The 24832-nt window shown below is 47.1% G+C and overlaps 1 protein-coding gene across 1 annotated transcript in view; it reads left to right on the forward strand.

Annotated features, from left to right (window-relative positions):
• Positions 1-221: 221 nt before the first annotated feature.
• The window catches only part of MICALL1 (MICAL like 1), a 54561-nt gene continuing 29950 nt past the window's right edge, over positions 222-24832 (forward strand). Inside the window, exons 1-3 of the mRNA XM_063426429.1 lie at positions 222-338; positions 655-809; positions 6428-6476. Coding sequence (XP_063282499.1) covers positions 667-809; positions 6428-6476 — 192 coding nt within the window. The 5' untranslated portion in view covers positions 222-338; positions 655-666. The remainder of the gene's footprint in view (positions 339-654; positions 810-6427; positions 6477-24832) is intronic.

Consider the following 24832-nt stretch of genomic DNA (forward strand, 5'->3'; position numbering starts at 1 on the left):
CTGTGTCTCTGCCTGTTAGTGTAGTTGTGGTGTCGGTGTCTCTGTCTGGCAGTGTAGTTATGGTGTCTGTGTTTCTGCCTGTTAGTGTAGTTATGGGTCCAGCACAGGGTGCTCCTGCTCGGTGTGTCGGTGCAGTAGGCTGTGCCATGGTGATCGCCCAGCCCAGCACTAGGAGGAGCGGCAGGGGAGGCGGAGACGTCGAAGACACAGACAGACACCGCCCGGGAAACAGCCAGAGAGACTCGGTCCGAGATTCACTGATTCACCGGGCCCCCGGATAGAGAGAGCGGTTTAACAGTCAGGCTCTGCGGACTGTGAGTGACAGCTGGGCCCCCAGGGTAAGGAAGATCCCGGCTACACCCCAGGGAAGCTAGGCCCCACCGCCCCGGGGTGTCTAACGCCCCCTCCATGAGCGAGCTCCCTGTCTCCCTCTGCATTACCTCTATTAACTTTCACTACAAAGCTCCCTATTCACCAATTCTCACATCTGGCCCTAACTGACCTCCCTCTCACCTTGCTCCCAGTCCCTCCTCTCATTTTGTGTTTTACATCCAATGCCAGGGCATGCTCCTTGCCATAGCAATGAAGACCCTTACCCTCTAATCTACCCCTTTGCTCTCCTTTCCTTAATCCCCTCTTGTTTACCCTTTGCAGGTGTCCGATGTCATGTCTGCATCTCGAAATCTTCAACTCTGGTGCTCCCAGCAATGCCAGGGGTACCCTGGGGTACAGGTGTCTGACCTCAGCTCCTCGTTTCGTGACGGATTGGCTTTTTGTGCCCTCATTCATCGCCACCGACCAGACCTTATGTAAGTAATTACTTGTGTCCAAGAGCTTACGATCAATTCTGTAGAATAAACCGCTTCTTAAAGAAAATCTGTGAAAAAGGAAATGCCTTTGCCGCACTCTATCCATACCCATGCGTATGGGTTTGCTGGACGTTGCTGATTTTCTAAAGGCACAGAAGATAATGTATATTATTTCCTAAAGTCCAAATACTAGGAAGTTGAAATTAGAATGGCAACGTTAGGCCAGATAGCGCAACTGTAAACATTGCCGAGTTGAATAATGTCTCCAAATCAGAAATTGCCTAAATTTTGCAATTAAGACTTTGAGTTTGCTTCAATTCAGTTTTGCGAATATACCATGCAAATCATGCAATTCAGCTTTTAAATCACTATCAGTTTGTGTTTTGGAATATACGACTACTTGGTGGTCTTTCAAATAACCAAAAGATTTATATTCGCTCACTTCAGAATGAATAACTGACAAATAAATTGGCAGTTACTTACCAATTGTAATTTTTTGTATTTTAGTATGATTTGAGTAATTCATTAACCTAAGCAATGTATTGCATGCTAGAAAATCAATTACGATAAATCTCTTGGTTGTAAACTGTGCTGGTCATTACAGTGGTCTTGGCCGCAAATCTTGGTAATTGCTCTTTCAACATAGCCTCTACCAAGTTCATTATTAAGGTTTCACTGAGCTTTTGCGTTTAAAAACGAGCTGTTTCCTGTTTTAAGATCAGTATCTATGCCAGTGGCTACACTAAGGTTACAATTCAAAATTAAATTTCTTGATTTACAGAAAGTTAGGGAAAAGGTCTTTCACTGATCTACTGCATATCTGACCAATTGAAGTCACAAGGTTGAGATGACAACTTGTTTTTATTTTTTAAGGCCCTTCCCTTTCTCTTCTGATTCATCCTGGAAGTGATACTTTTAAAAATTGCTTTCTGTATAAATTAAATCCTCAATGTATTTTAGGAGTGTGTGTGTGTGTGTGTGTACACACTGTGGTTTTTAATTAATTATGTGAATAACGTTTTTTTTTTACCTATGGTTTTGTTCCATCCATTTTTTTTTTGTTAATATAGTTTGAGAAATACTGTGAAACCTTTTTTCACTTGTGTACCTGTTGGCAGCCCATTTCCATAAATTGTACCCCTCACAAACCCCGTAAAATGTCTGTAATTAATATAGTTGATGTTATTGCAAATTGTATACATTCTCCTCTGCCCCAGGCTCCCCTGCTTCTCCTCTGCCCCAGGCTCCCCTGCTTCTCCTCTGCCCCAGGCTCCCCTGCTTCTCCTCTGCCCCAGGCTCCCCTGCTTCTCCTCTGCCCCAGGCTCCCCTGCTTCTCCTCTGCCCCAGGCTCCCCTGCTTCTCCTCTGCCCCAGGCTCCCCTGCTTCTCCTCTGCCCCAGGCTCCCCTGCTTCTCCTCTGCCCCAGGCTCCGCTGCTTCTCCTCTGCCCCAGGCTCCGCTGCTTCTCCTCTGCCCCAGGCTCCGCTGCTTCTCCTCTGCCCCAGGCTCCGCTGCTTCTCCTCTGCCCCAGGCTCCTCTGCCCCAGGCTCCCCTGCTTCTCCACTGCCCCAGGCTCCCCTGCTTCTCCACTGCCCCAGGCTCCCCTGCTTCTCCACTGCCCCAGGCTCCCCTGCTTCTCCACTGCCCCAGGCTCCCCTGCTTCTCCACTGCCCCAGGCTCCCCTGCTTCTCCTCTGCCCCAGGCTCCCCTGCTTCTCCTCTGCCCCAGGCTCCCCTGCTTCTCCTCTGCCCCAGGCTCCCCTGCTTCTCCTCTGCCCCAGGCTCCCCTGCTTCTCCTCTGCCCCAGGCTCCCCTGCTTCTCCTCTGCCCCAGGCTCCCCTGCTTCTCCTCTGCCCCAGGCTCCCCTGCTTCTCCTCTGCCCCAGGCTCCCCTGCTTCTCCTCTGCCCCAGGCTCCCCTGCTTCTCCTCTGCCCCAGGCTCCCCTGCTTCTCCTCTGCCCCAGGCTCCCCTGCTTCTCCTCTGCCCCAGGCTCCCCTGCTTCTCCTCTGCCCCAGGCTCCCCTGCTTCTCCTCTGCCCCAGGCTCCCCTGCTTCTCCTCTGCCCCAGGCTCCCCTGCTTCTCCTCTGCCCCAGGCTCCCCTGCTTCTCCTCTGCCCCAGGCTCCCCTGCTTCTCCTCTGCCCCAGGCTCCCCTGCTTCTCCTCTGCCCCAGGCTCCCCTGCTTCTCCTCTGCCCCAGGCTCCCCTGCTTCTCCTCTGCCCCAGGCTCCCCTGCTTCTCCTCTGCCCCAGCATGCTTCCCTGCTTTTCCTCTGCCCCAGCATGCTTCCCTGCTTTTCCTCTGCCCCAGCATGCTTCCCTGCTTTTCCTCTGCCCCAGCATGCTTCCCTGCTTTTCCTCTGCCCCAGCATGCTTCCCTGCTTTTCCTCTGCCCCAGCATGCTTCCCTGCTTTTCCTCTGCCCCAGCATGCTTCCCTGCTTTTCCTCTGCCCCAGCATGCTTCCCTGCTTTTCCTCTGCCCCAGCATGCTTCCCTGCTTTTCCTCTGCCCCAGCATGCTTCCCTGCTTTTCCTCTGCCCCAGCATGCTTCCCTGCTTTTCCTCTGCCCCAGCATGCTTCCCTGCTTTTCCTCTGCCCCAGCATGCTTCCCTGCTTTTCCTCTGCCCCAGCATGCTTCCCTGCTTTTCCTCTGCCCCAGCATGCTTCCCTGCTTTTCCTCTGCCCCAGCATGCTTCCCTGCTTTTCCTCTGCCCCAGCATGCTTCCCTGCTTTTCCTCTGCCCCAGCATGCTTCCCTGCTTTTCCTCTGCCCCAGCATGCTTCCCTGCTTTTCCTCTGCCCCAGCATGCTTCCCTGCTTTTCCTCTGCCCCAGCATGCTTCCCTGCTTTTCCTCTGCCCCAGCATGCTTCCCTGCTTTTCCTCTGCCCCAGCATGCTTCCCTGCTTTTCCTCTGCCCCAGCATGCTTCCCTGCTTTTCCTCTGCCCCAGCATGCTTCCCTGCTTTTCCTCTGCCCCAGCATGCTTCCCTGCTTTTCCTCTGCCCCAGCATGCTTCCCTGCTTTTCCTCTGCCCCAGCATGCTTCCCTGCTTTTCCTCTGCCCCAGCATGCTTCCCTGCTTTTCCTCTGCCCCAGCATGCTTCCCTGCTTTTCCTCTGCCCCAGCATGCTTCCCTGCTTTTCCTCTGCCCCAGCATGCTTCCCTGCTTTTCCTCTGCCCCAGCATGCTTCCCTGCTTTTCCTCTGCCCCAGCATGCTTCCCTGCTTTTCCTCTGCCCCAGCATGCTTCCCTGCTTTTCCTCTGCCCCAGCATGCTTCCCTGCTTTTCCTCTGCCCCAGCATGCTTCCCTGCTTTTCCTCTGCCCCAGCATGCTTCCCTGCTTTTCCTCTGCCCCAGCATGCTTCCCTGCTTCTCCTCTGCCCCAGGCTTCCCTGCCACACATGCAGATGCACAGACACACAGATATAAACACTGATTATTATTATTATTATTATTATTGCCATTTATATAGCGCCAACAGATTCCGTAGCGCTTTACAATATTATGAGAGGGGATTTAACTATAAATAGGACAATTACAAATAAACTTACAGGAACAATAGGTTGAAGAGGACCCTGCTCAATCGAGCTTACATTCTATAGGAGGTGGGGTGTAAAACACATTAGGGCAGGGTGCACATATAAATACATACAGATACAAACACTGACATGCATACAGATGCAGACACACATACATTATTGCCACCTACTGGCTGTGGCTGTTGGGAGTTAGGGGCATGCTCTCCCGGTCTGCCCCATACATCCTCTTCCTCTCTGCCTCCTGCACGACTTGGAGTGTGTTAACTAGGAGGAAGTGGCAGGTTCTCCCTTCCTCCCAGGACTGCAGATAAGAAATGGGCCTTGTCGCGCTGTTACTGCACCACAGTGTATGACTGGGCACCTGATAAAACTTGTCCATGTACGCTTACCACAGGTTGGAAACCACTGCTCTATGGACCCTCGCACCACACCACCCCACCCCAATCATTTAACATCTTTTTACTTAATAAAGAGGGTGTCACTTGCACTTTACAACCATATAGAGTTTGTTTTATTCACTAAACAGTGAATTGTCAGAATTCACCAGCCAATTATATATTTTTTTGGACAAAATCTGCCATAATTTAAACTGATACATGTTTGGCATATAAATTGCAATTTGTAGGCTAATTCCCACACTCTGTTCATTTTTAAGCTTGTGTGTGTGTGTGTGTGTGCCAAAGTTCTGAAATGTGTAACTGTTTCAATGAAAGAGAGTAATGGTTAATATGCTAGTCTTACAGAAGAAACATCTTATACTGCATTGCTGGACTATTAAAAAAAAATAATTCCTCTGTTGAGTGCCCTCCTCCTTCTTTCCCATCTGTTATGGGATGCTGGGATGCAGCACAGTTGTTGTACAACCCACCTGTCAGTAAAACACTCCATGTATTGTTGACCGTGATAATGGAGGATTAATACACCCTGCAAACTCAGGCAAGGAGGATTAGCTCCCAAACGTTAATTTTGCGTTCGTAAATTTTGTCAAACTCAAATGTGGATACATTTTGACAAATTTTTACTTGTGTTTTAATTGAGTAGAAACCAAACGCAGAATTAGCATCAGAATTATCAAACTAAATCCTGAAAATGCCCAGTTATTCCCAAACGAATCTTGAAAATAAATGGGTATGCTGATGCATAAAAAGTCAGCACCCACAACCTTTTAAAACTGCATTTTAAAAAGCGAGTGCATGTAACCGGAAACCCCTACTAACTAGACAGGACCTTGGCCGAGTTCCCTCCCTCTTCTCTCACCTCAAGGACAATATAGTAATGGATTCAGAGAAAAAAAAAACCTGTGGGAATTCTAGGTTACTGTAACAGCAGGGAAGTGCAGTGATGGTGCCACTTTTTACTGAACTGTGGTAGGTAGAGGAGAGCAACTAATAATATAAGCATTATCCCATGGCCCACTATAAACATGGAGGTCCTGCAGAATACCCTTAAACGATTCCTCACGCCATTGGCCGAGATCTAAGGATCAAAGATTCTGAGCAGTCCTGTGACTTCCTTCCCAGTGAATTCAATATTCTGTGCTATTGCATAGGGCAAAATTTTATGCATTACCAAGGTCCCAATTAGTCGGCTGGATCTGGAGAAGTAATTAGAAGAGGTAGCCAAGATCCCCATATAATTAAAATGGGGTCCTGGCAACTGCAGATCACTTATTGCCCGGACCCGCGTGCTGGCCATCCCTCTCCCTCTCTCTCTGAAATTTTGATTCAATTAACTATTTTGAAAACCGTTCAATATTTTTATAGTTTGCCTGAAATTTGCTAAAAACATTTATATAAAAAAAATTATATCAAAATAAAATTTGCACAGTCCAGGCTGATCTCCCAGTTTGCATTATTTACAAATGTTGCAATCCAGAGGCACATGAAGATCTTTTGTAAAAAAATCTCCCTGGTGTTTCACCCATTTATAATCAGCCCGCTGTTTGTAATGTACTTGGCAGCAGGAGGCACATTCCTTACTGGCATTGCAAGCACTCCTACTGCCCAACATTAAACACACTAAATGACATACAACTAGCTGTATGCTTGCCTTCTGCAGTACCTTACCTTTTTTCCTGTTAATTCACAGAAACTTTGAATCCCTCTCCAAAGAAAATGTCTTTGAGAACAACCGCCTGGTAAGTTGAAGAAGTGTTTGCTGGGGTTCATTGTTGTAGATTTAATTTTGATGTGACACATTTGTTCTGATCAAACTTTGTTTCTGTTTGATATCCCTGTCCCTATATTTTTTTTTTATTTTTTTTTGTGTGTAAGTTGTTTTAATAAGCTATATCCATACATTGCTGCTCCCTTGCCATTCTGTTGTTTACCTTTCTCATGGATGGAGAGGCTGAAACAAGATTTGCTGGGGGCTAATATCATTTGTGGCTAGAAATTTCTTCCCAGTGCCTAGTTTTTGCCAAAACAGGAGTATGTTGGGATATGGTCAGCCAACTTAAATTCACTTAAAGGACCACTCTAGGCACCCAGACCACTTGAGCTTAATGAAGTGGTCTGGGTGCCAGGTCCAGCTAGGGTTAACCCATTTTTTAATAAACATAGCAGTTTCGGAGAAACTGCTATGTTTATAAATGGGTTAATCCAGCCCTCAAAGCCTCTAGTGGCTGTCTCATTGACTGCCACTAGAGGCGCTTGCGTGATTCTTACTGTGAAAATCACAGTGAGAGCACGCAAGCGTCCATAGGAAAGCATTGATAAGGCTTTCCTATGAGACCGGCTGAATGCGCGCGCAGCTCTTGCTGCGCGTGCGCATTCAGCCGAATGGGAGGAGAGGAGGAGGATCGGAGGAGAAGAGCTCCCCGCCCGGCGCTGGAGAAAGGTAAGTTTTAACCCCTTTCCTCTCCCCAGAGCCCGGCAGGAGGGGGTCCCTGAGGGTGGGGGCACCCTCAGGGCACTATGGTGCCAGGAAAACGAGTATGTTTTCCTTGCACTATAGTGTTCCTTTAAAGGAACATTAGTCACCCACACAACTTAACGGGGTCTGGGTGCAGTGGTTCTTTCGTGTTAACCTTGCAATGTACAAATGTGGAATTTGTATTTTTTATTTTGAAAAATATTTTATTTTGAAAAGTTTAAATTCACATCTGGAAGAAGATTACAGGGAGTGCAGAATTATTAGGCAAGTTGTATTTTTGAGGATTAATTTTATTATTGAACAACAACCATGTTCTCAATGAACCCAAAACACTCATTAATATCAAAGCTGAATATTTTTGGAAGTAGTTTTTAGTTTGTTTTTAGTTATAGCTATTTTAGGGGGATATCTGTGTGTGCAGGTGACTATTACTGTGCATAATTATTAGGCAACTTAACAAAAAACAAATATATACCCATTTCAATTATTTATTTTTACCAGTGAAACCAATATAACATCTCAACATTCACAAATATACATTTCTGACATTCAAAAACATAACAAAAACAAATCAGTGACCAATATAGCCACCTTTCTTTGCAAGGACACTCAAAAGCCTGCCATCCATGGATTCTGTCTGTGTTTTGATCTGTTCACCATCAACATTGCGTGCAGCAGCAACCACAGCCTCCCAGACACTGTTCAGAGAGGTGTACTGTTTTCCCTCCTTGTAAATCTCACATTTGATGATGGACCACAGGTTCTCAATGGGGTTCAGATCAGGTGAACAAGGAGGCCATGTCATTAGATTTTCTTCTTTTATACCCTTTCTTGCCAGCCACGCTGTGGAGTACTTGGACGCGTGTGATGGAGCATTGTCCTGCATGAAAATCATGTTTTTCTTGAAGGATGCAGACTTCTTCCTGTACCACTGCTTGAAGAAGGTGTCTTCCAGAAACTGGCAGTAGGACTGGGAGTTGAGCTTGACTCCATCCTCAACCTGCAAAGGCCCCACAAGCTCATCTTTGATGATACCAGCCCAAACCAGTACTCCACCTCCACCTTGCTGGCGTCTGAGTCGGACTGGAGCTCTCTGCCCTTTACCAATCCAGCCACGGGCCCATCCATCTGGCCCATCAAGACTCACTCTCATTTCATCAGTCCATAAAACCTTAGAAAAATCAGTCTTGAGATATTTCTTGGCCCAGTCTTGACGTTTCAGCTTGTGTGTCTTGTTCAGTGGTGGTCGTCTTTCAGCCTTTCTTACCTTGGCCATGTCTCTGAGTATTGCACACCTTGTGCTTTTGGGCACTCCAGTGATGTTGCAGCTCTGAAATATGGCCAAACTGGTGGCAAGTGGCATCTTGGCAGCTGCACGCTTGACTTTTCTCAGTTCATGGGCAGTTATTTTGCGCCTTGGTTTCTCCACGCGCTTCTTGCGACCCTGTTGACTATTTTGAATGAAACGCTTGATTGTTCGATGATCACGCTTCAGAAGTTTTGCAATTTTAAGAGTGCTGCATCCCTCTGCAAGATATCTCACTATTTTTTACTTTTCTGAGCCTGTCAAGTCCTTCTTTTGACCCATTTTGCCAAAGGAAAGGAAGTTGCCTAATAATTATGCACACCTGATATAGGGTGTTGATGTCATTAGACCACACCCCTTCTCATTACAGAGATGCACATCACCTAATATGCTTAATTGGTAGTAGGCTTTCGAGCCTATACAGCTTGGAGTAAGACTACATGCATAAAGAGGATGATGTGGTCAAAATACTCATTTGCCTAATAATTCTGCACTCCCTGTATATACCTCAAGGTTTGAAAAATATTTGCACCTTTACCGTATATTCAAGTGGAAAGCTATAGATAAAGTGCAAGTAGGAGAATGGTGTTCAATTACTCCAAATGACACGTTATATATTAGGCAAACATTATTGTGGGATAGAAAAGGAAACACAACATAGCATAAATCTGTGTTATATACGTGCAGTTTAACATAAACGATGAGGTGTAAACTCACATTGATTAGAGCCTCAAAAGGGACAGGGAATAACTAAGGACAGTCAATATGTCAGAATCATTGTCAATATGTCAAGGTATGATGCATGAAGTGAGACAAGTGCCATATTGTAGTGATCAAATGTTATGCTTCTATCAATATACAAAATGTGATGATCAAGTTTATGTACACATAATAAATATATATATATATATACGGTATATGGAAATAGTAAAAAATAATTAAAAAATGGCATATCTCCCCCCTCCTCCCACAAACCACTACACTCATGAGAACAACGAGCTATAAAAAAGAAAAATATATGCTGAAAACACCACCTACACCCACACATACTTGTTCAATCTGTAATGTATGTTACACAATGTATAGATTACAAATTTTCACCCCCAGTCTCTTTATTTCTGTACCCCTACCCTCCCCCCCCCCCCCCCAAAAAAAAAATGTTACATGTTATAAGGTATATAACCTTTTTTGAGTGACAGGTAATCCGATATTTAATGGGATATTTTTCTGTTCCCTCTGGTGGTTTATTAAATTCACTGTGATATATCTTCCTATTCCCGGTGTTCTTACAGGCAATACAGCCCCCACATCCATAGAAACCCACTGGTTCTTTAAACATATTCAGTTTATTTTTGGGTTGAATATGATTGTGTACATGGTTTCTTTTTAAATTTGGAACTCTGTTATATACTATTAGTGGTTTCTCAGGGAGTACGGTATATTGTAAAGGATCTCATCCCCTCGTAGTATAGACCAATACTTATTTACTCTTCTTTTAAGGATATTACTTTTGCAATTAAAATCACAGACTAGAACTATCTTATTATCATTTCCTGTTGCATTTTTCAGTTTATACTCCAAGAGGGGTAGTCTATCCTCCTTTTTTACATCTAAGTATGCCTTCATTAAAATATCCTTTATCTCTAAAATCCCCCAAGATCTTTTTTGCTTGTGCATGAAACATTGTGTCCTCCGAGCAGTTCCTTTTAATCCTTAGAAGTTGGTATTTAGGAACATTAAACAGCCACGGGGAGAAATGACAGCTATTCTCCCCTACGTAGCTGTTAACGTCCAGTAGTTTAAAAAACGTGCATGTTTTATTTTGCCTTGTTCCACGTAAATATTTAAGTTCAGGAAATTAACTGCAGTTTTGCTTTATTCACTAATAAGGGAAATGCCCCAATCATTCGAATTAAGAAAGGTTAGTCCCCTTTCCAAATAAAAAATATATCGTCCATGTAACAGCGATAAAGCACTAGGCTCAAGAGCTCCAGTTCTCATTCCCATAGATATATTGAAGTTCCCAATGGGACATGAATATGTTTGCATTGCTGGGGGGCAAACCTGGTGCCCATTGCCTTTCCACAGACCTGTAAATAAAACTCCTCACCCAACTAAAAATAATTATTGCTTAAAATCCATAAAATTCCTTACAAAATTAAGTCTATCTGTGGTTGGGGAAAAGTCCAAATTGTTCCATACAATATTTGGTGGCATCGCATCCCTTATGTGCTATAACCATATAAAGGGAGCTGACATCCGCTGTTGCCAAATAATAATCATCATGCCAATGCTGGTCTTTTAAAATATTTATTTAAAATGGCTAAGGAATCTTTAAGATGACTGGGGCATCTCTGTACCGGTGGTTGGAGGTACCTGTCAATGTATTGGGACAATCTGCTCGAGATGACTCTGCTGCTGAGATAATCAATTTTGATGACCTCAGTCAGTCCAATGCTTTCCCTGAGAAAGCACTTGGAGGATATTGAGCATGCTCGGCACAATGCAGTGTGCACCAATCGGCATCTCCCCATAGAGATGCATTGAAGGAATTTTTTACTTTTTACTTTAAAAAGTCTGTAGAGGCAAGCTATAGACACCAGAACGCCTAAATCAAAGGAACACTATAGGGTCAGAAACACAAACATGTATTCCTGACCCTTATAATGGTAAAACCACAATTTAGGTTGCTTGCCCCACGCTCAACACACTTAGAAGGGGCTAAAGCTCACCTTATTTTCAGCACCGCGCGTGTCCACCGGCGCTGGCCCCGTCCCTATCTGCTTCCTTGGTGTCATCATCAGTATTTATTTTTAGCCAATAAGAAAGCATTGGACTGTCTGAAATCAGCAAGGAGGCAGGATTGGAGGTGGGGCCAAACACTGTTTTTGCCAATCAGCACCTTCTCATAGAGATGCATTGAAGGGAATGATTACCGTATATACTCGAGTATAGGCTGAGTTTTTCAGCACATTTTTTGTGCTGAAAAACCCCAACTCGGTTTATACTCGAGTCAGTGTCTGTATTATGGCAATTTTCATTGCCATAATACAGACTAGGGGCTGGCAGAGAGATCTTACCTCTCCTGCAGCTCCTGTCAGCTCCCTTCTCCTCCGCGCCGGTCCGTTCAGCACCTCTTTCAGCTCCCAGTGTAAGTCTCGCGAGAGCCGCGGGGTCATAGTGCGGCTCTCGCGAGACTTAGTGTGAGCTGACAGGGGAGCTGACCGGACCGGCGCGGAGGAGAAGGGAGCTGACAGGAGCTGCAGGAGAGGTAAGTAAGACCTCTGCCAGCCCCCTCCTACACAGTGCCCATCCACTGGACCACCAGGGAGTGAGAGCCCCCCTCCCTGCCATGTATCAAGCCGGGAGGGGGGACGGAAAAATAAATAAATAATAAAATATTAATAATAATAAAAAATTAATAATAATTTAACAAAATAAAATTAAAATAATAATAAAAATGCCCACCCCCCACCAAGGCTCTACAACACACACATTGCACTCATACACACACATTGCACTCATACACACACACTGCAATCATACACACACACTGCAATCATACACACACACTGCAATCATACACACACACTGCAATCATACACACACACTGCATTCATACACGCACTCATGCACACACACACACTGCACTCATATACACACACACTGCACTCATATACACACACACTGCACTCATATACACACACACTGCACTCATATACACACACACTGCACTCATATACACACACACTGCACTCATATACACACACACTGCACTCATATACACACACACTGCACTCATATACACACACACTGCACTCATACACACACACACACTGCACTCATACACACACACACACTGCACTCATACACACACACACTGCACTCATACACACACACACTGCACTCATACACACACACACTGCACTCATACACACACACACTGCACTCATACACACACACACTGCACTCATACACACACACACTGCATTCATTATATACACACACTGCATTCATTATATACACACACTGTAAATAAATATTCAATTAATATAATTTTTTTAGGATCTAATTTTATTTAGAAATTTACCAGTAGCTGCTGCATTTCCCACCCTAGTCTTATACTCGAGTCAATACGTTTTCCCAGTTTTTTGGGGTAAAATTAGGGGCCTCGGCTTATATTCGAGTCGGGTTATACTCTAGTATATACGGTATACTCACCAGATACTCAACTACATTAAGCTATAGTTGTTCTGGTGACTATAGTGTCCCTTTAAACTGTAGTTGTTCTGGTGACTATAGTGTCCCATTCAAGATGGTTTTGACCCAAACCCTACCCTGTCTGGAGTAGCCGTGTCCCACCCCTAGCTCAGTTTTACAGGTCTGGTGTCATCAGGTTAACCTGACCACTTTCCATATATTTTCATATTTAATTAGGTTAACCCACTGTAGCAGTTTGTAAATGACCTAACATTGTGAAACTAGATTGATACACAACCAGATATGTATTTGTACACATCAGAAGCCATTAATACTATGAATATATGCATTACTGCATTACATGATAACCATATTACTATAGAAATCACACATTTAGTTAAAATAGTGTTCAGAGATAGAAAATGACAATTTCTTACATCAGAATCGGTAATGGTACAGTGTAAAAATTATTTTAAAATGTTAATAAATAAGAATTTTTTTTTATTTTTTTTTCAATTCTTTATTTTTATTTGTGCATAGCGTGAACAAGCATATTTGCACTGCCACAACAGCTGGTGCAAACAAATATGTAGGTATACGATAACCGTAGTATGGCAGCAAAAAACATTGCACTTTTTTTTTTTATATATATATATATATATAAACAGGATTAAGTCATTATCAGATGAGTCATGCACATAGAAATCACAGTAATTAAGTCGAGTTTCGCTAAATGAGTTATGTTTGTTTAAACATGTTGGTAGTGGTATCCTATTGCTGTTAAATAAAATGCAGATTACTTTCTAGTCTATGTGTATGCCTTTTTGAGGGCAGGTTATGCTGGTAAAGACTATTTGCGTGTCATAACAGACTACGTGGAGGAATACAAGTCGCTGCCGTCCGAAGCATTTAGTAGCGTATATGGGGAACATGCTAAGCCCTAAGTGTGCTAAACAGAAAAAATAAGCGTAAAAATCAGGAGTGAAAACGGAAATCAAAAGTAAAAATATGTGAGGCATTGTAGCTGCGTTACAAGCACCGGAACCCGGTGGAGAGAGGGTTCGGGTCATATGAGAGTTAAGTCACGTTACTTGTTGCCATGCTGGAGTCAAAACTAGACACATGTACGGTGAGGAAAATAAAAATACAGTAGAAATAAAAATAAAGTAAAACATATAAACAAGTAACAACTGATAACATTTGGCATCAAGTTATGGCTATAGAAAGATAAAAAGCAGAAGGTAGCAGTACCTATTTGGGTTTGAGAGACATGCAAGACATTTATACCTCTGGGTTATAATGTACTGATCCTGTAGTAAACAAGTTGAGTAGGGCACCTAGTTTATTAAGCTCATAGGGGACTCTAGGCATATGTAAGCACACAGTATACAATACTTGCTCAGCCAACTCCGGTGATCGGCAAGCTGATGGTGCACACTGATAGTTCATAGAGGCTAACTGTCCCATTCTCAGGGTCGGGCTGTTGACAAATTTTATTTTAGTATTTTTGTGAGCCTCTCTTTTATGACATTGGTACCTGCTTTTGAAATAGTTTTAACCAATGTGACACAGCATTAAATGAGCACTCCACATGGTGGAAAAATAGATCACTATTAGATATACCCCCAGTGACCCAATGCATGTGTTTATGCATTTTTTAATTGGAGGTCTATCTAAAAACTGTGTGCAAAAGCTGCACATCTTCAGTCTGCAGACTTCGCAAGTTCTCCCTTTTTCCAGGAAGAGCCTTTCAGTCTGAGCTGGGGAATAGTCCAATCAGAGGCCTTTGCTTGAGCTGTAATCTTGCGTTTGGCTTCTCAATTCGTAGTCTTCTCATTGAGCTGTCCTAGCAGAGAGAGTCCTGGATATTAAGGATATCAGATGCAATAAATATGCTTAAAGTTAATGTTAAATGTGATTAACCATATTGACAGTTACTTTAATTCTGACAAATTTACTTGTGCTCTTCAAAGTGCATCAAGTGAGTCGACAGCCTGCAAAACACTGTTGTTAAGCCTTGTCATCATGCCTAATCTAACCTGTAAAGTACAGGTGTTGTTGCCAGAGGTATAAATAATGCATTCCTTGTAATAGTGATTCCAGGTGCAGCAGTTACCAATTAAATATAGTATCTAACAGAACAATCCTTTTTAATATACTTTATACTCAGCTGACAGGAACGACACAGGGATGACTTTGGGTACAGGAACAAGTGTATGCAGGCTCGTGCAACTTCAGAAAAGTCGTTGAAAAAGAAAGTAAATTGGAGGAAAAGGCAGATTTAGTGGCGCTAAGGGAAGAGAGAGAAAACCTCCCCAGCCTAGATACGTTTCTTATTTGATTTTTTAAGTGTCTTTTTCACATAGAAATAGGCACTTATAGGAAGTGGCATTAAGATGGTCCTTTAAGCGTTGCTAAGCATTATGGGATATCTCCCATGTTATTCAGAAGGGATTATAATGCGCTAAAAAAAGCCACAAAGATTACTCCACTCCACACCCATAAAGCACCTCAGCTGAGAATTCCATAATAATGACAGTTTAGAAAAGTTCTGATTTCTATTACAAATCCGCACTTTTATGAATAATTAATGAAACCCTGCCTGGCTGTTTGATTGACAGGGGGTTTCTTCCTTGAGCTTGCCTCCCCCTGCATACCTCAGACCAGCGTCCAGACCTCTAATCCGTATGTTGCTTGTCCGCGCATGCACAGAGGAAGCCCTTCAGAGGTTTCTGAGTAAGAGAAGAAAGGTTTTTTTTTTTTTTTTGGATTTTGTTTTCCCCTGTTTGTTTATCTACCTTGTGGAATAAACCTTTCTTTTTAGATTCGGAGTGCTTATTTTATTTAATTATTTTTTGTTTGCATTTCTGAGTAAGATACCTCTGACTATTTCTGAGTGAAGTGACAGTCTCTTCAGGGGAAAAAAAGGAAGATGTTCAAAGGCTGCAGTTCGTAAGAACTGCAGCTTTTGAAAAAGATTTTAAGACATACTGCCAATGACTGCGTGCATGAGAAACACAATGTATTCATTGGGGGTGTATCTACTAATCAGTGATTTCAATTTTTACTTTCTAATATATGCAGTGGAGTGTTTGTTTAAGAGTTTTTATTAAGTATGCTGGCTAGTAATATATCATTGATAAAATTCTCATACGTCACTAAATTAACAGTGATATAGCTTAATAAAGCATTCTGTAAAACTGTAGTGGGGGAGGGGTGACTATAAACTAGTGCGTGTTTTTGTTTATTTATAGCCTGGAAGTGTAAATTACTATTTACTTCTCTATTATACTCAAACAAAAGTCAAATAACTCTCCACCTTCCCTTTGGGGAGTAATCCAAAACAATGAGTCATTATGGTATTGCTTCCTTTAGCAGCACCTGGCCTTTTGACAAATGTAACTGAAAGGGACACTTTTGACCCCTAATGCATTATAGCTTTCTGAAGTGATTTGTGTGTGAAGAGTGATTCCTCTTTTTATAATTTTACAAAAAGTGCAGATATCAATAGAAATTAACCCCTTTTAAAAAAAATAAAAAAAAATGTACCTTGTTACACCTCCTGGCTTTCTTTTTTTTTATAAATTCTTTATTTTTCGTTTTCAGTAATATGTGGGTAGGGGGTACAGAAGAAAAAGAAGGGGAAGGGGTGGGTAGGGGTAACATAATGCAATCACAATTTGTAATCCCTGCGTCTCAGGTCGGGCTCGTCTACTCGGAGCCGAGGTCGGGTTTGGTCGTGGGTAGGCTGCTACCTGCGCTGATCCGTACCCTACTGCTTGTTTGTGTGCCTGGTTCTAGGGTCTGTGTGCGGTCAGGTCTTGTTGGTTCCGGTAGGGCCCGTCCTCAAGGCTTTGGTTATGTGAGGTACCCCTGGTTCTCGGGAGTGCCTGTAAGCATATTGTCGGGTGACTCCTTTGGTTAGGTAGCCTTGTCTAGTGTTCTGTGTTTGGTTCTAGGGACTACGGTATTCCATTGTTAGTTTTGTTGCATCAGTGGATTAAAGGTCTCGCGTGTTTTCTGTTTGGAGCTAGGTGGGTTCGTCTAGGGGTAATAGGTCGAGGGTTGTGGGGTAAGGTGGATGGTGTTTGGTGTGTTGTGCGGGTCTGGGGACTGTGCCCCCTGTGGGTCTGGTTCCTGTTTTGTCCCCACTCTTGCACTGATCTGTTGGGGATCTGGGTGTCTTCTTTCTGGTTGGGGTTGACCGTTTTGGCCCAGGGTGCGGGGTTCGTGTTGTCGCGAGGTGTAATGTGTAGGTGTTGTCTCATGGTTGTGCTGGTGCGGGTGTGGTGGTGTTCCCTCCTCTCAGTGCCCTCGCTCGTTCCTCTTTCTCTCTATTAGTGGCCTGAGAGTGTGGTGCGTGGTTGGTGGGTCCCGCCCCGTGTCTGCGCGTCCACACCGACCGTGCCCCTGGTCCGCTGAGGGCCGTCAGGGCTCTCTGGACTGGTTATTGTCAGTCTCTGTCGGTGGGAGTTGGGATTGGTGGGCTTGGGGGGGGCGGCAGGGTTAGGTCGTGGGGTTCGTATGAGCAGTGGCCGTTGGGGTCGGGCCTGTCTGTCTATTGCATGGCGGTCGTGTGCCGGGTCTCCTCCCGGTCCTGTTTCGATGGTGTTCGGTTGTGGGTGGCTCTCTGGGCTGCGGTTCGGCTTTTTGCTGGGATTGCTGGAAGGGTGAGTCTGAGTGGGCTTCTTGGGAGGAGCTAATGGTTCTTGTGGGTGTTGTTATGCAGTAGTCGTACCCGCGGCTTAGTAGTTCATGTCCCAGAGGTCCCATGTCCGGTGGAAGGCCTTGTAGGAGTCGTGGATTTGCGCGGTAAGTTCATCTAAGTCTCTCGTTTCTCTGATTTTACGGATGACTGTCCCCAGTTCGGGTGTCCGCTGGTCTGCCCATAGTTCTGCGATTGCCCTGCGTGTGGCTAGGGTTATGCGGGCCATCAACTTGTTTTCCTGTCTGGTGAGGGTGTCCAGTGGTTTGTTTAGTAGCATTGTCCATGGCTGTAATTGGATGGGTTTCCCTATCACCTGTTCTATGAGGCCCTGTATTTCCGTCCAGATCTTTTTTAGTTTGGGGCATGTCCACCAACAGTGGAGGTAGGTGCCCTTCTCTCCGCATAGTTTCCAACATTCGTCGGTGGGTTTCTGTCCCATGTGGTGTAGTTTTTGCGGTGTCAGGTACCAGCGGAAGATGGTTTTATAGGCCTGTTCTTTATGTGTGACGCAGGTGGTAAGGGAGTTCGTGGCTGCCCATATCTCGGTCCAGTCGCTCGGTTCATCCGGTGGTCCGATGTCCCTTTCCCATGCTCTGATGTAAGTTAGGTTGAGTTGGGAAGTGTGCGTTGTTAGCGTGGTATAGATGTCTGAGATTTGTCCTCTCCGAAGTGGTGCATCAAAACATTGTTTTTCGAATGGTGTTGGGGGTGCCAGTCCTGCCTGTTTGACTACTGGCTGTTGTGCTAGGTCTCTCAATTGAATGTATCGAAAAAAGTCAGCCGAGGTTAAGTCGTCTGCGTTTGGAAGTTCAGAGTATTTGAAGGTTTCCCCTTGTTGGTACAGGTGGAGGAGTCGGGAGATGTCTCTCTGGTCGAAAGCCTTGAAATGTTTTGCCGTCATACCTGGTGGGAAGATTTTGTTACGGTATATCGGTGTTACCGGGGAGAGGAAAGAGGACAGGTCGAACTTGTGGTTTAGCTTGTCCCAGAGAGCTATGGTGTGTGTGATTGCTGGGGTGGTTGATGGTGGTAGTGGCCTGTATTTCGGCGGGACCCACATGTAGGAAGTTGGGAGGTCCCATCCCATGGTGTCATGTTCCATGTCGACCCATCTTTTGGTGCCCGGTGGTGCGTGCCGTTGGACATGGGCCAGTTGTGCTGCGTTGTAGTAGTGGAGAAAGTTTGGGAGCCCCAGTCCTCCTGAGAGTCTGGGGACGTACATCGTTGCTCTACGGACTCGGGGCTTCCGGGACTTCCAGACAAACCTGTCGATAGATGCTTGTAGGTGCTTGAAGTCCATTTTTTGTAGTGGGATTGGCAGTGTCTGGAATAGGTAGAGGAACCTTGGTAGCAGGTTCATTTTAATGGTGGTGACTCTACCCAACCACGACACCCCTAGTTTATCCCATCTTAGTAAGTCTTGTTGTGCTGTTGTTAGTAGCGGTTTGTAGTTTAGTTCATATGATTCCTCTAATTTGGTGGTTAGTTTGATGCCTAGGTATGTGAGGGAGGTGGTCGTGATGCGGAAGGGGAATAATTGTCTCAGGAGGGTGATTTGGGTTTGTTTCATGGCCATCGGCATGAGGGTGGATTTTGAGAGATTAATTTTGTATCCTGAGAAGGTGGAGTATTGGGCGATAAGGTCAATTGTTGCTTGAAGAGAATGTATGGGGTCTGCTAGTGTTAAGAGGACATCGTCCGCGTATGCCGCTACCGCGTATGTCTCCTTCCGGATTCGGATGCCCTGGATTTCGGGGTGGGTACGGATGGCCTGTAAGAGAGGTTCTAGTGAGATTGCGAAAAGCAGTGGGGACAGGGGGCAGCCCTGTCTAGTCCCGTTCGCGATGGTGAATGTCTGCGTTTCGGTGTTCGGGATCAAGAGACGGCCTGTAGGGTGGTCGTAGATTGCGGTGAGGATATTGATGAATCCTTCCGGGAATCCTTGATGCTTAAGGACGCTGAAGAGATAGGGCCAGAGAAGGCGGTCAAATGCCTTCTCTGCGTCCAGGGATAGCATTACTGAGGGTATGGTGCGCTGTTGAACATACCAGATTGTGTTGTAGGCTCTCCTCGTGTTATTTGCTGCTTGTCGTTTGGGGATGAAACCGACTTGATCGGGGTGAATCATGTGGGGTAGGTATCTGTTGAGGCGGTTGGCTAGCGCTTTCGTGAGGATTTTCAGGTCAGCATTTAGGAGCGATATCGGGCGGTAGTGTCCTGGGTCTAGATGTTCTTTTCCTGGTTTGGGGGAAGACGCTGTCCTTGTAGCAGAGAGTTAAACGTTGCGCATAGATGTGGGATGAGTACCGCCTGAAACGTTTTATAGTAGAGTGTTGTAAAGCCGTCTGGTCCCGGGCTCTTCAATAGTTTCAGTGTCTTAAGGATTAGCGTGAGTTCCTCCGTATCGATGGGTGCCTCTGTGGCCCTGGTGGATAGGGCTGGCAAGCCGAGGGGTTCCAGGAACGCGGCGATGGTTTCCGCTTGTGTCGCGGGATTTACGTGTGGTGGGGCGTCGTGGTTGTATAGGTTTGTGTAGTACCGTACAAATTCTGAAGCTATTTGTTCAGGTTTGTTCGTAATTTCCCCAGAGCGGGTGCGAATCTTCGATATCCTTTTCGTGTCCTGACGCTTCTTCAGGCAATGAGCGAGGAGGGAGTCGGCTTTGTTACCCTTCTCGTAGAACCTCTGCTTCGTCCACATGAGGTTCCTTGCCACATCTATTCTCGAAAGTTGCCGGATTCTTTCTCGGGTTTCTGTAAGCTGGGTTTGGAGCTGGTCCGATGGGTTTTGTTTGTGGCGCGTTTCCAGTGCCGTCAGTTCTGTTAGGGCGTCGGTCAGGTCCCTTAGGCGTTGTTTTTTAGTTGCTGTGGCTATCGCTATTAACTTCCCTCGGATCACGGCTTTGTGGGCTGCCCATACGGTTGCTTGGGGTACGTCCTTTGTTGTGTTGATTTCGAAGTAGTTTTTAATGTCTTCGGTCACCGTGTGTACGGTCGCCTTGTCTTGGAGGATCCATGGGTTGAGGCGCCATCGCCACTCTTGGGACATCTGGGGGATTTGGATGGTCATTGCCACCTCCGCGTGGTCGGACCATGCTATGTTGCCTATGGTTGTCTGAACCGTCCATGGTTGAGTCGCCTGCGAGGTTAAAAAGCTATCGATCCTAGAGTACGATCTGTGCATGTGCGAGTAGAAGGTGTAATTCCTGGCTGCTGGATGGTGCGCTCTCCAAACATCTATGAGGGGCGTTTCTTTGAGAAAGCTAGCGTATAGTTTGTCGTTTCTGGTTGTGGTTGGTGGCTTGTCTGGATGTGCTTTACGGTCCGCGGCTGGGGATTGTGTCGCATTGAAGTCGCCGCCGAGAATTACGTGTTTGTGGTCTAGGCTAGCGATATGGGTTCGGAGGGAGTCCCAGAACAGAGTGTCTGGGGTGTTGGGGGCGTAGATGGAGCCAATGGTTATTGGGGTAGCTCCCACTCGCCCTGAGAGGAATAGAAATCGTCCGTTGGGGTCTTTGGTCACTTGAATTTCATCCAGTGGGCATGAGTTGCGTAATAGGATTGCCACTCCTTTAGTTTTGGGGGCTGGGGAATTGGCCAGGTAGTATCTTTTAAAATGTCTGTTGGCTAGTGGGAAGTGTTTGTGGTCTGTAAAGTGGGTTTCCTGGAGAAGTATGATATCGGAACCCGTGCGGTTGGCCCACCGCAATATCCCGTGGCGTTTGCCCGGTGTATTCAGCCCCTTTACGTTGAGGGAGGTGAGGCTGAGTCTTAGGTTGGGGGGTGCCATGGGGGCGTCTCCGTTCGCGTGTGTCTAGTCAGAGGGGGGGGTGTGGGGGTCCGTGGTTAGAGATGTCTACCAGAGGAGGGGGGGGAAGGGCGTGGGTCTTGTCCGTTGGCAGGTGTTTGCCGGGAATGTTTTGTTATTTTTTGTGGGGGGGGGGGGTAGAGGGCCAGGGGGGGCAAGTCTCCGTCTAGGTAGGTCCGGTCCGTGTGGACGCTGCAGCCCTCCGCGGCGGGTACCCGGGTGAGGTTCGGGATGAGCTGGGCTTATCGCTCTGGCCAGTTACCTGTTGGGTGGGGAACACCCTCCCCAAGTCGGGGGTCCTTGTAGTGGTCCCGAAGGAGATGGGTGTAGATCAGTAGGTGTGAAAAGGTGTGTACAAGTCGTGGCGCGGCCTGCCCTTGGCCTGCCCGATGTGTGTGTCTGGTGGCTGAGCCTTGTGTGATGTGGGGAGGGGGCCGGGGAAGAGGGGGGAAAGGAGCAGGGGAGGAGGGGGGGAGGGGGGAGGGAGGGGATGTCCCGGGCGGGGGAGACCGGGGTCTGTGGTGCTCTTGTGGTGGGCTCTAGTGAAAGTTCTCCTATCTAGGCTGGTTCCAGCTAGAGCATCTTGCTGCATCCGTTCCTTCTCGGAGGATTTGTGTTAACGCGAACTTTAACTTAAACTATGGTGGAATGAATTACTATAACTTTTTGCTTTGTGAGCTGTTCGCAGTGTAGCTCTTGGTGGTGTGTCTCACCCTGGCAGTGTTGTGAGTGTGTTATTAGAGTGGTAATGGTCCGTGTGTTTTGTTGCATCGTCCTCTATTCCTTCCCTTCGCAGCTGGTATGTCGTGCGACTATGTGTGCGGTGTATCATCGAGCTACGTGTGGTTGAGTCTGTGTCTACAATGTGATCGTCCTGTGATTCTCCTGGTCTGTACATGCCGTTCTCAAACTTATGTTGGTGTGGTGATTGTCTGGGGTTTCTGTTTGGTGGGAGGTTGTAGTCGGTGCTCATCACAGAGCTGCTTGGGTTAGCGAGGTTCGGTTACGGGGCTGTCGTATGGGGAGGGCTGTTGCATCTCTTGTGGCGGGACCCTATGGAGGTCTGGTTCACGCCATGTCAGGGTTTGGTACAGTGTGATGTGATCTCCTGTCTGGTGGCCCGATAGGGGCATAATCTCCCCTCCACCCCATCCTACCCATCGGTCTGTGGTGGTTTCGGGTTGTTGTGCCCTCTGTCCGTTGTAGTCTACGTAAGCTTGCGGGCTCTCTGCCTCAGCCGGGGAGGGGGGAGAGCCCCATGGACCAGGGTGTTGTCGTGTCCTGGTTGCTAGCATATAGGAGCACAGTTAGGGTCTGTGCTCCCTGAGGCTTTATTGTCGTTGCCGGGGCGGTTTAGCTTGCTGGCAGCGTTGAACGCTCTGCCTGTCACCCTTGGGGCTGAGTGTCCTAGGCATTGTGGGTCCTGTTCAGGGGGGGTTCTGTCATCTTGTGAGGTGTCCCATTCCGTCCAGTGTCGTGTCCCTCCCCCCCCCCTCTCTCTGTCCTGGGGTATTACTCACTACCGTCTTTTAGAGAGCTGAAGCGTTGGGGTGCTCCCGTCTCAGTTCATGTGATGTAATCATGTGCCCCAGCTGTGGGAGTGTGCTTGTCGTCCGTGGGGCATCGCTGTGGTAGCTTAGTGTTATGGGGGTTTTGGTCCTCAGTCCCAAGTCTGTGCTGATCTATGTTTGTGGCTTCCTGTGGGTTCCCATTATATGGCTCGTGGGTCCGGTCGGGGAAATTTGCCATCCTGTGGGGTCTGTCCCGTTTCCCTCCCCCCCCAGTCGCCCCCCCCCCCCCGCCAAATTCCCAATCCCCCCCCCCACAGTTCAGATGTTGACCCCCCCTCGCCAAATCCCCATCCTCCCCCCGCCCCCACTGTTCGGCTGTTGCCCCTTGGAGGGCTAATGTTCTCTTGTGACCCAATCCCAGTGTATGTTCTAAGAAACTTTAACGTTTTTATATGGGGGTGGGTCTGCAGCCCCCGGGTACCGCTGTGGCAGCAGTGGAGTGTGGGGTATAGTGGCCCCCGTACCCGGTACCTGTTCTGGTCTCTGTCTTTGGCCCCCTGCGGGCACTCCATCTTGGGTGCTGGTTGTGACTCTGTATGTCTCTTCTGGGTTGCTGCTAGTTGGGGCGGATCGGTGTTCCGGTTGATGGTCCCTGAGGGTGTCCGGTCTGTACTGTTGGTCGGCTGTGCTGCTGTATTCGTGCTGGATTGCTGCTCGGTCTTTTTCCCGGTCTGTGTGTCATGGAACTCGTGTGTGGGTGCTGTGAAGGGTGAGTTTGCTTACTGGTTCGCTGCTTCACTGTGGGGCTTCATCCGTGTGCCGGTGCTCCGGGTTCGGATGGAGGCGGTTTCTGCTTCTCGCTAGGTTGTTGTGGGTCGGCTCCTGCTGTGCTGCGGAGCTGTGAGCGGTGCGGGGTGGCTCTGGTAGGGGCGGAAGGCCCAGTTGGACCAGAAGGTCAGGTATTTCGTCCGGTCTCGCTATAGTGTGAAATCTGCTATTGTTGCGGATTATGATTTTGAAGGGGTGGCCCCAAGCGTAGCGGAGGCCGTGCTGGTTCAGGTGGTGGGTGAGAGGCCGCATTTCCCGCCGTCTCTTGAGGGTTACCGGCGCCAGGTCCTGGTATAATTGTACCGGCGCTCCCTCCACCTCTAAGGGGGTCTCTCTAGCCATTCTCATTATCCGTTCTTTTATGTGGTAATAGTGCATCCGCACTATTACGTCTCTCGGGGTAGCGGAGTTTATGCTTGGGGGTCTCAGTGCCCGATGAGCTCGGTCCATGAGGAGGTCTGTGGTCGTTGCTTCGGGGAGGAGGTGTTGGAACACGTTGGTGATAGTGTCCGTGAGGAGCTCAGCGGTGACTGACTCTGGGATGCCTCTGACACGGATATTGTTGCGGCGTGTTCTATTGTTGAGGTCCTCATTTGTGTCTTCTAAGATGCGCATCTGTTCTCTGATGTCCTGCAGGGCTCCGTCGTGTGAGTGACTCTGTCCTGCACCTCCGCCATATTGTCCTCCGTGACTTGAGCGCGGGCTGAGAGGTCCGCCATGCTTTCCAGGATGGGGTTTAGCCGTTTGTCTAGTTCCTCCGCTACTGACTTACGAAAGTCCGCCAGGAATCCCCGCATGTCTCTGCGGGTGAGAGGGGCCTCCGTTCTCTCTGACGGGGTTTGGCTGCTCATTTCTGAGTCGGATTCCGACTGCGACTGTTCCGATGCCGGCGTCTGGGCCTTCTCTTTCATCCGTCGGAAGATTGGAGCGACAGCTGATTGTCGGGTTTTTTTCCCTCCGCCCATGGAGAGGGTAGGTGAGGGTGTACGGGAGAGGGGTTTTAGGGGGTTTAAGGGGCTCAGGTGCTAATGATTGCGTTGGATTCGGGCTAGGCCTTGGCAGAGCTCAGGGTTTAAGCTGCCATTCACTTGCGCGGTCAGGCTCCGCCCCCCACACCTCCTGGCTTTCAAGCAGACAACAGCTCAAGTTACTTCCTGGTTTGTTTAGCTCAGTGGACAGTTTTTCAGAGCACCTGCCTTGTAAAGACTTCTCATTGAGCTGCATGGGGAAGTCTGTGATTGGACAGCCACAGAAAGTCT

Source organism: Pelobates fuscus, chromosome 7, assembly GCF_036172605.1.
Source record: "Pelobates fuscus isolate aPelFus1 chromosome 7, aPelFus1.pri, whole genome shotgun sequence".
NCBI lineage: Eukaryota > Metazoa > Chordata > Amphibia > Anura > Pelobatidae > Pelobates > Pelobates fuscus.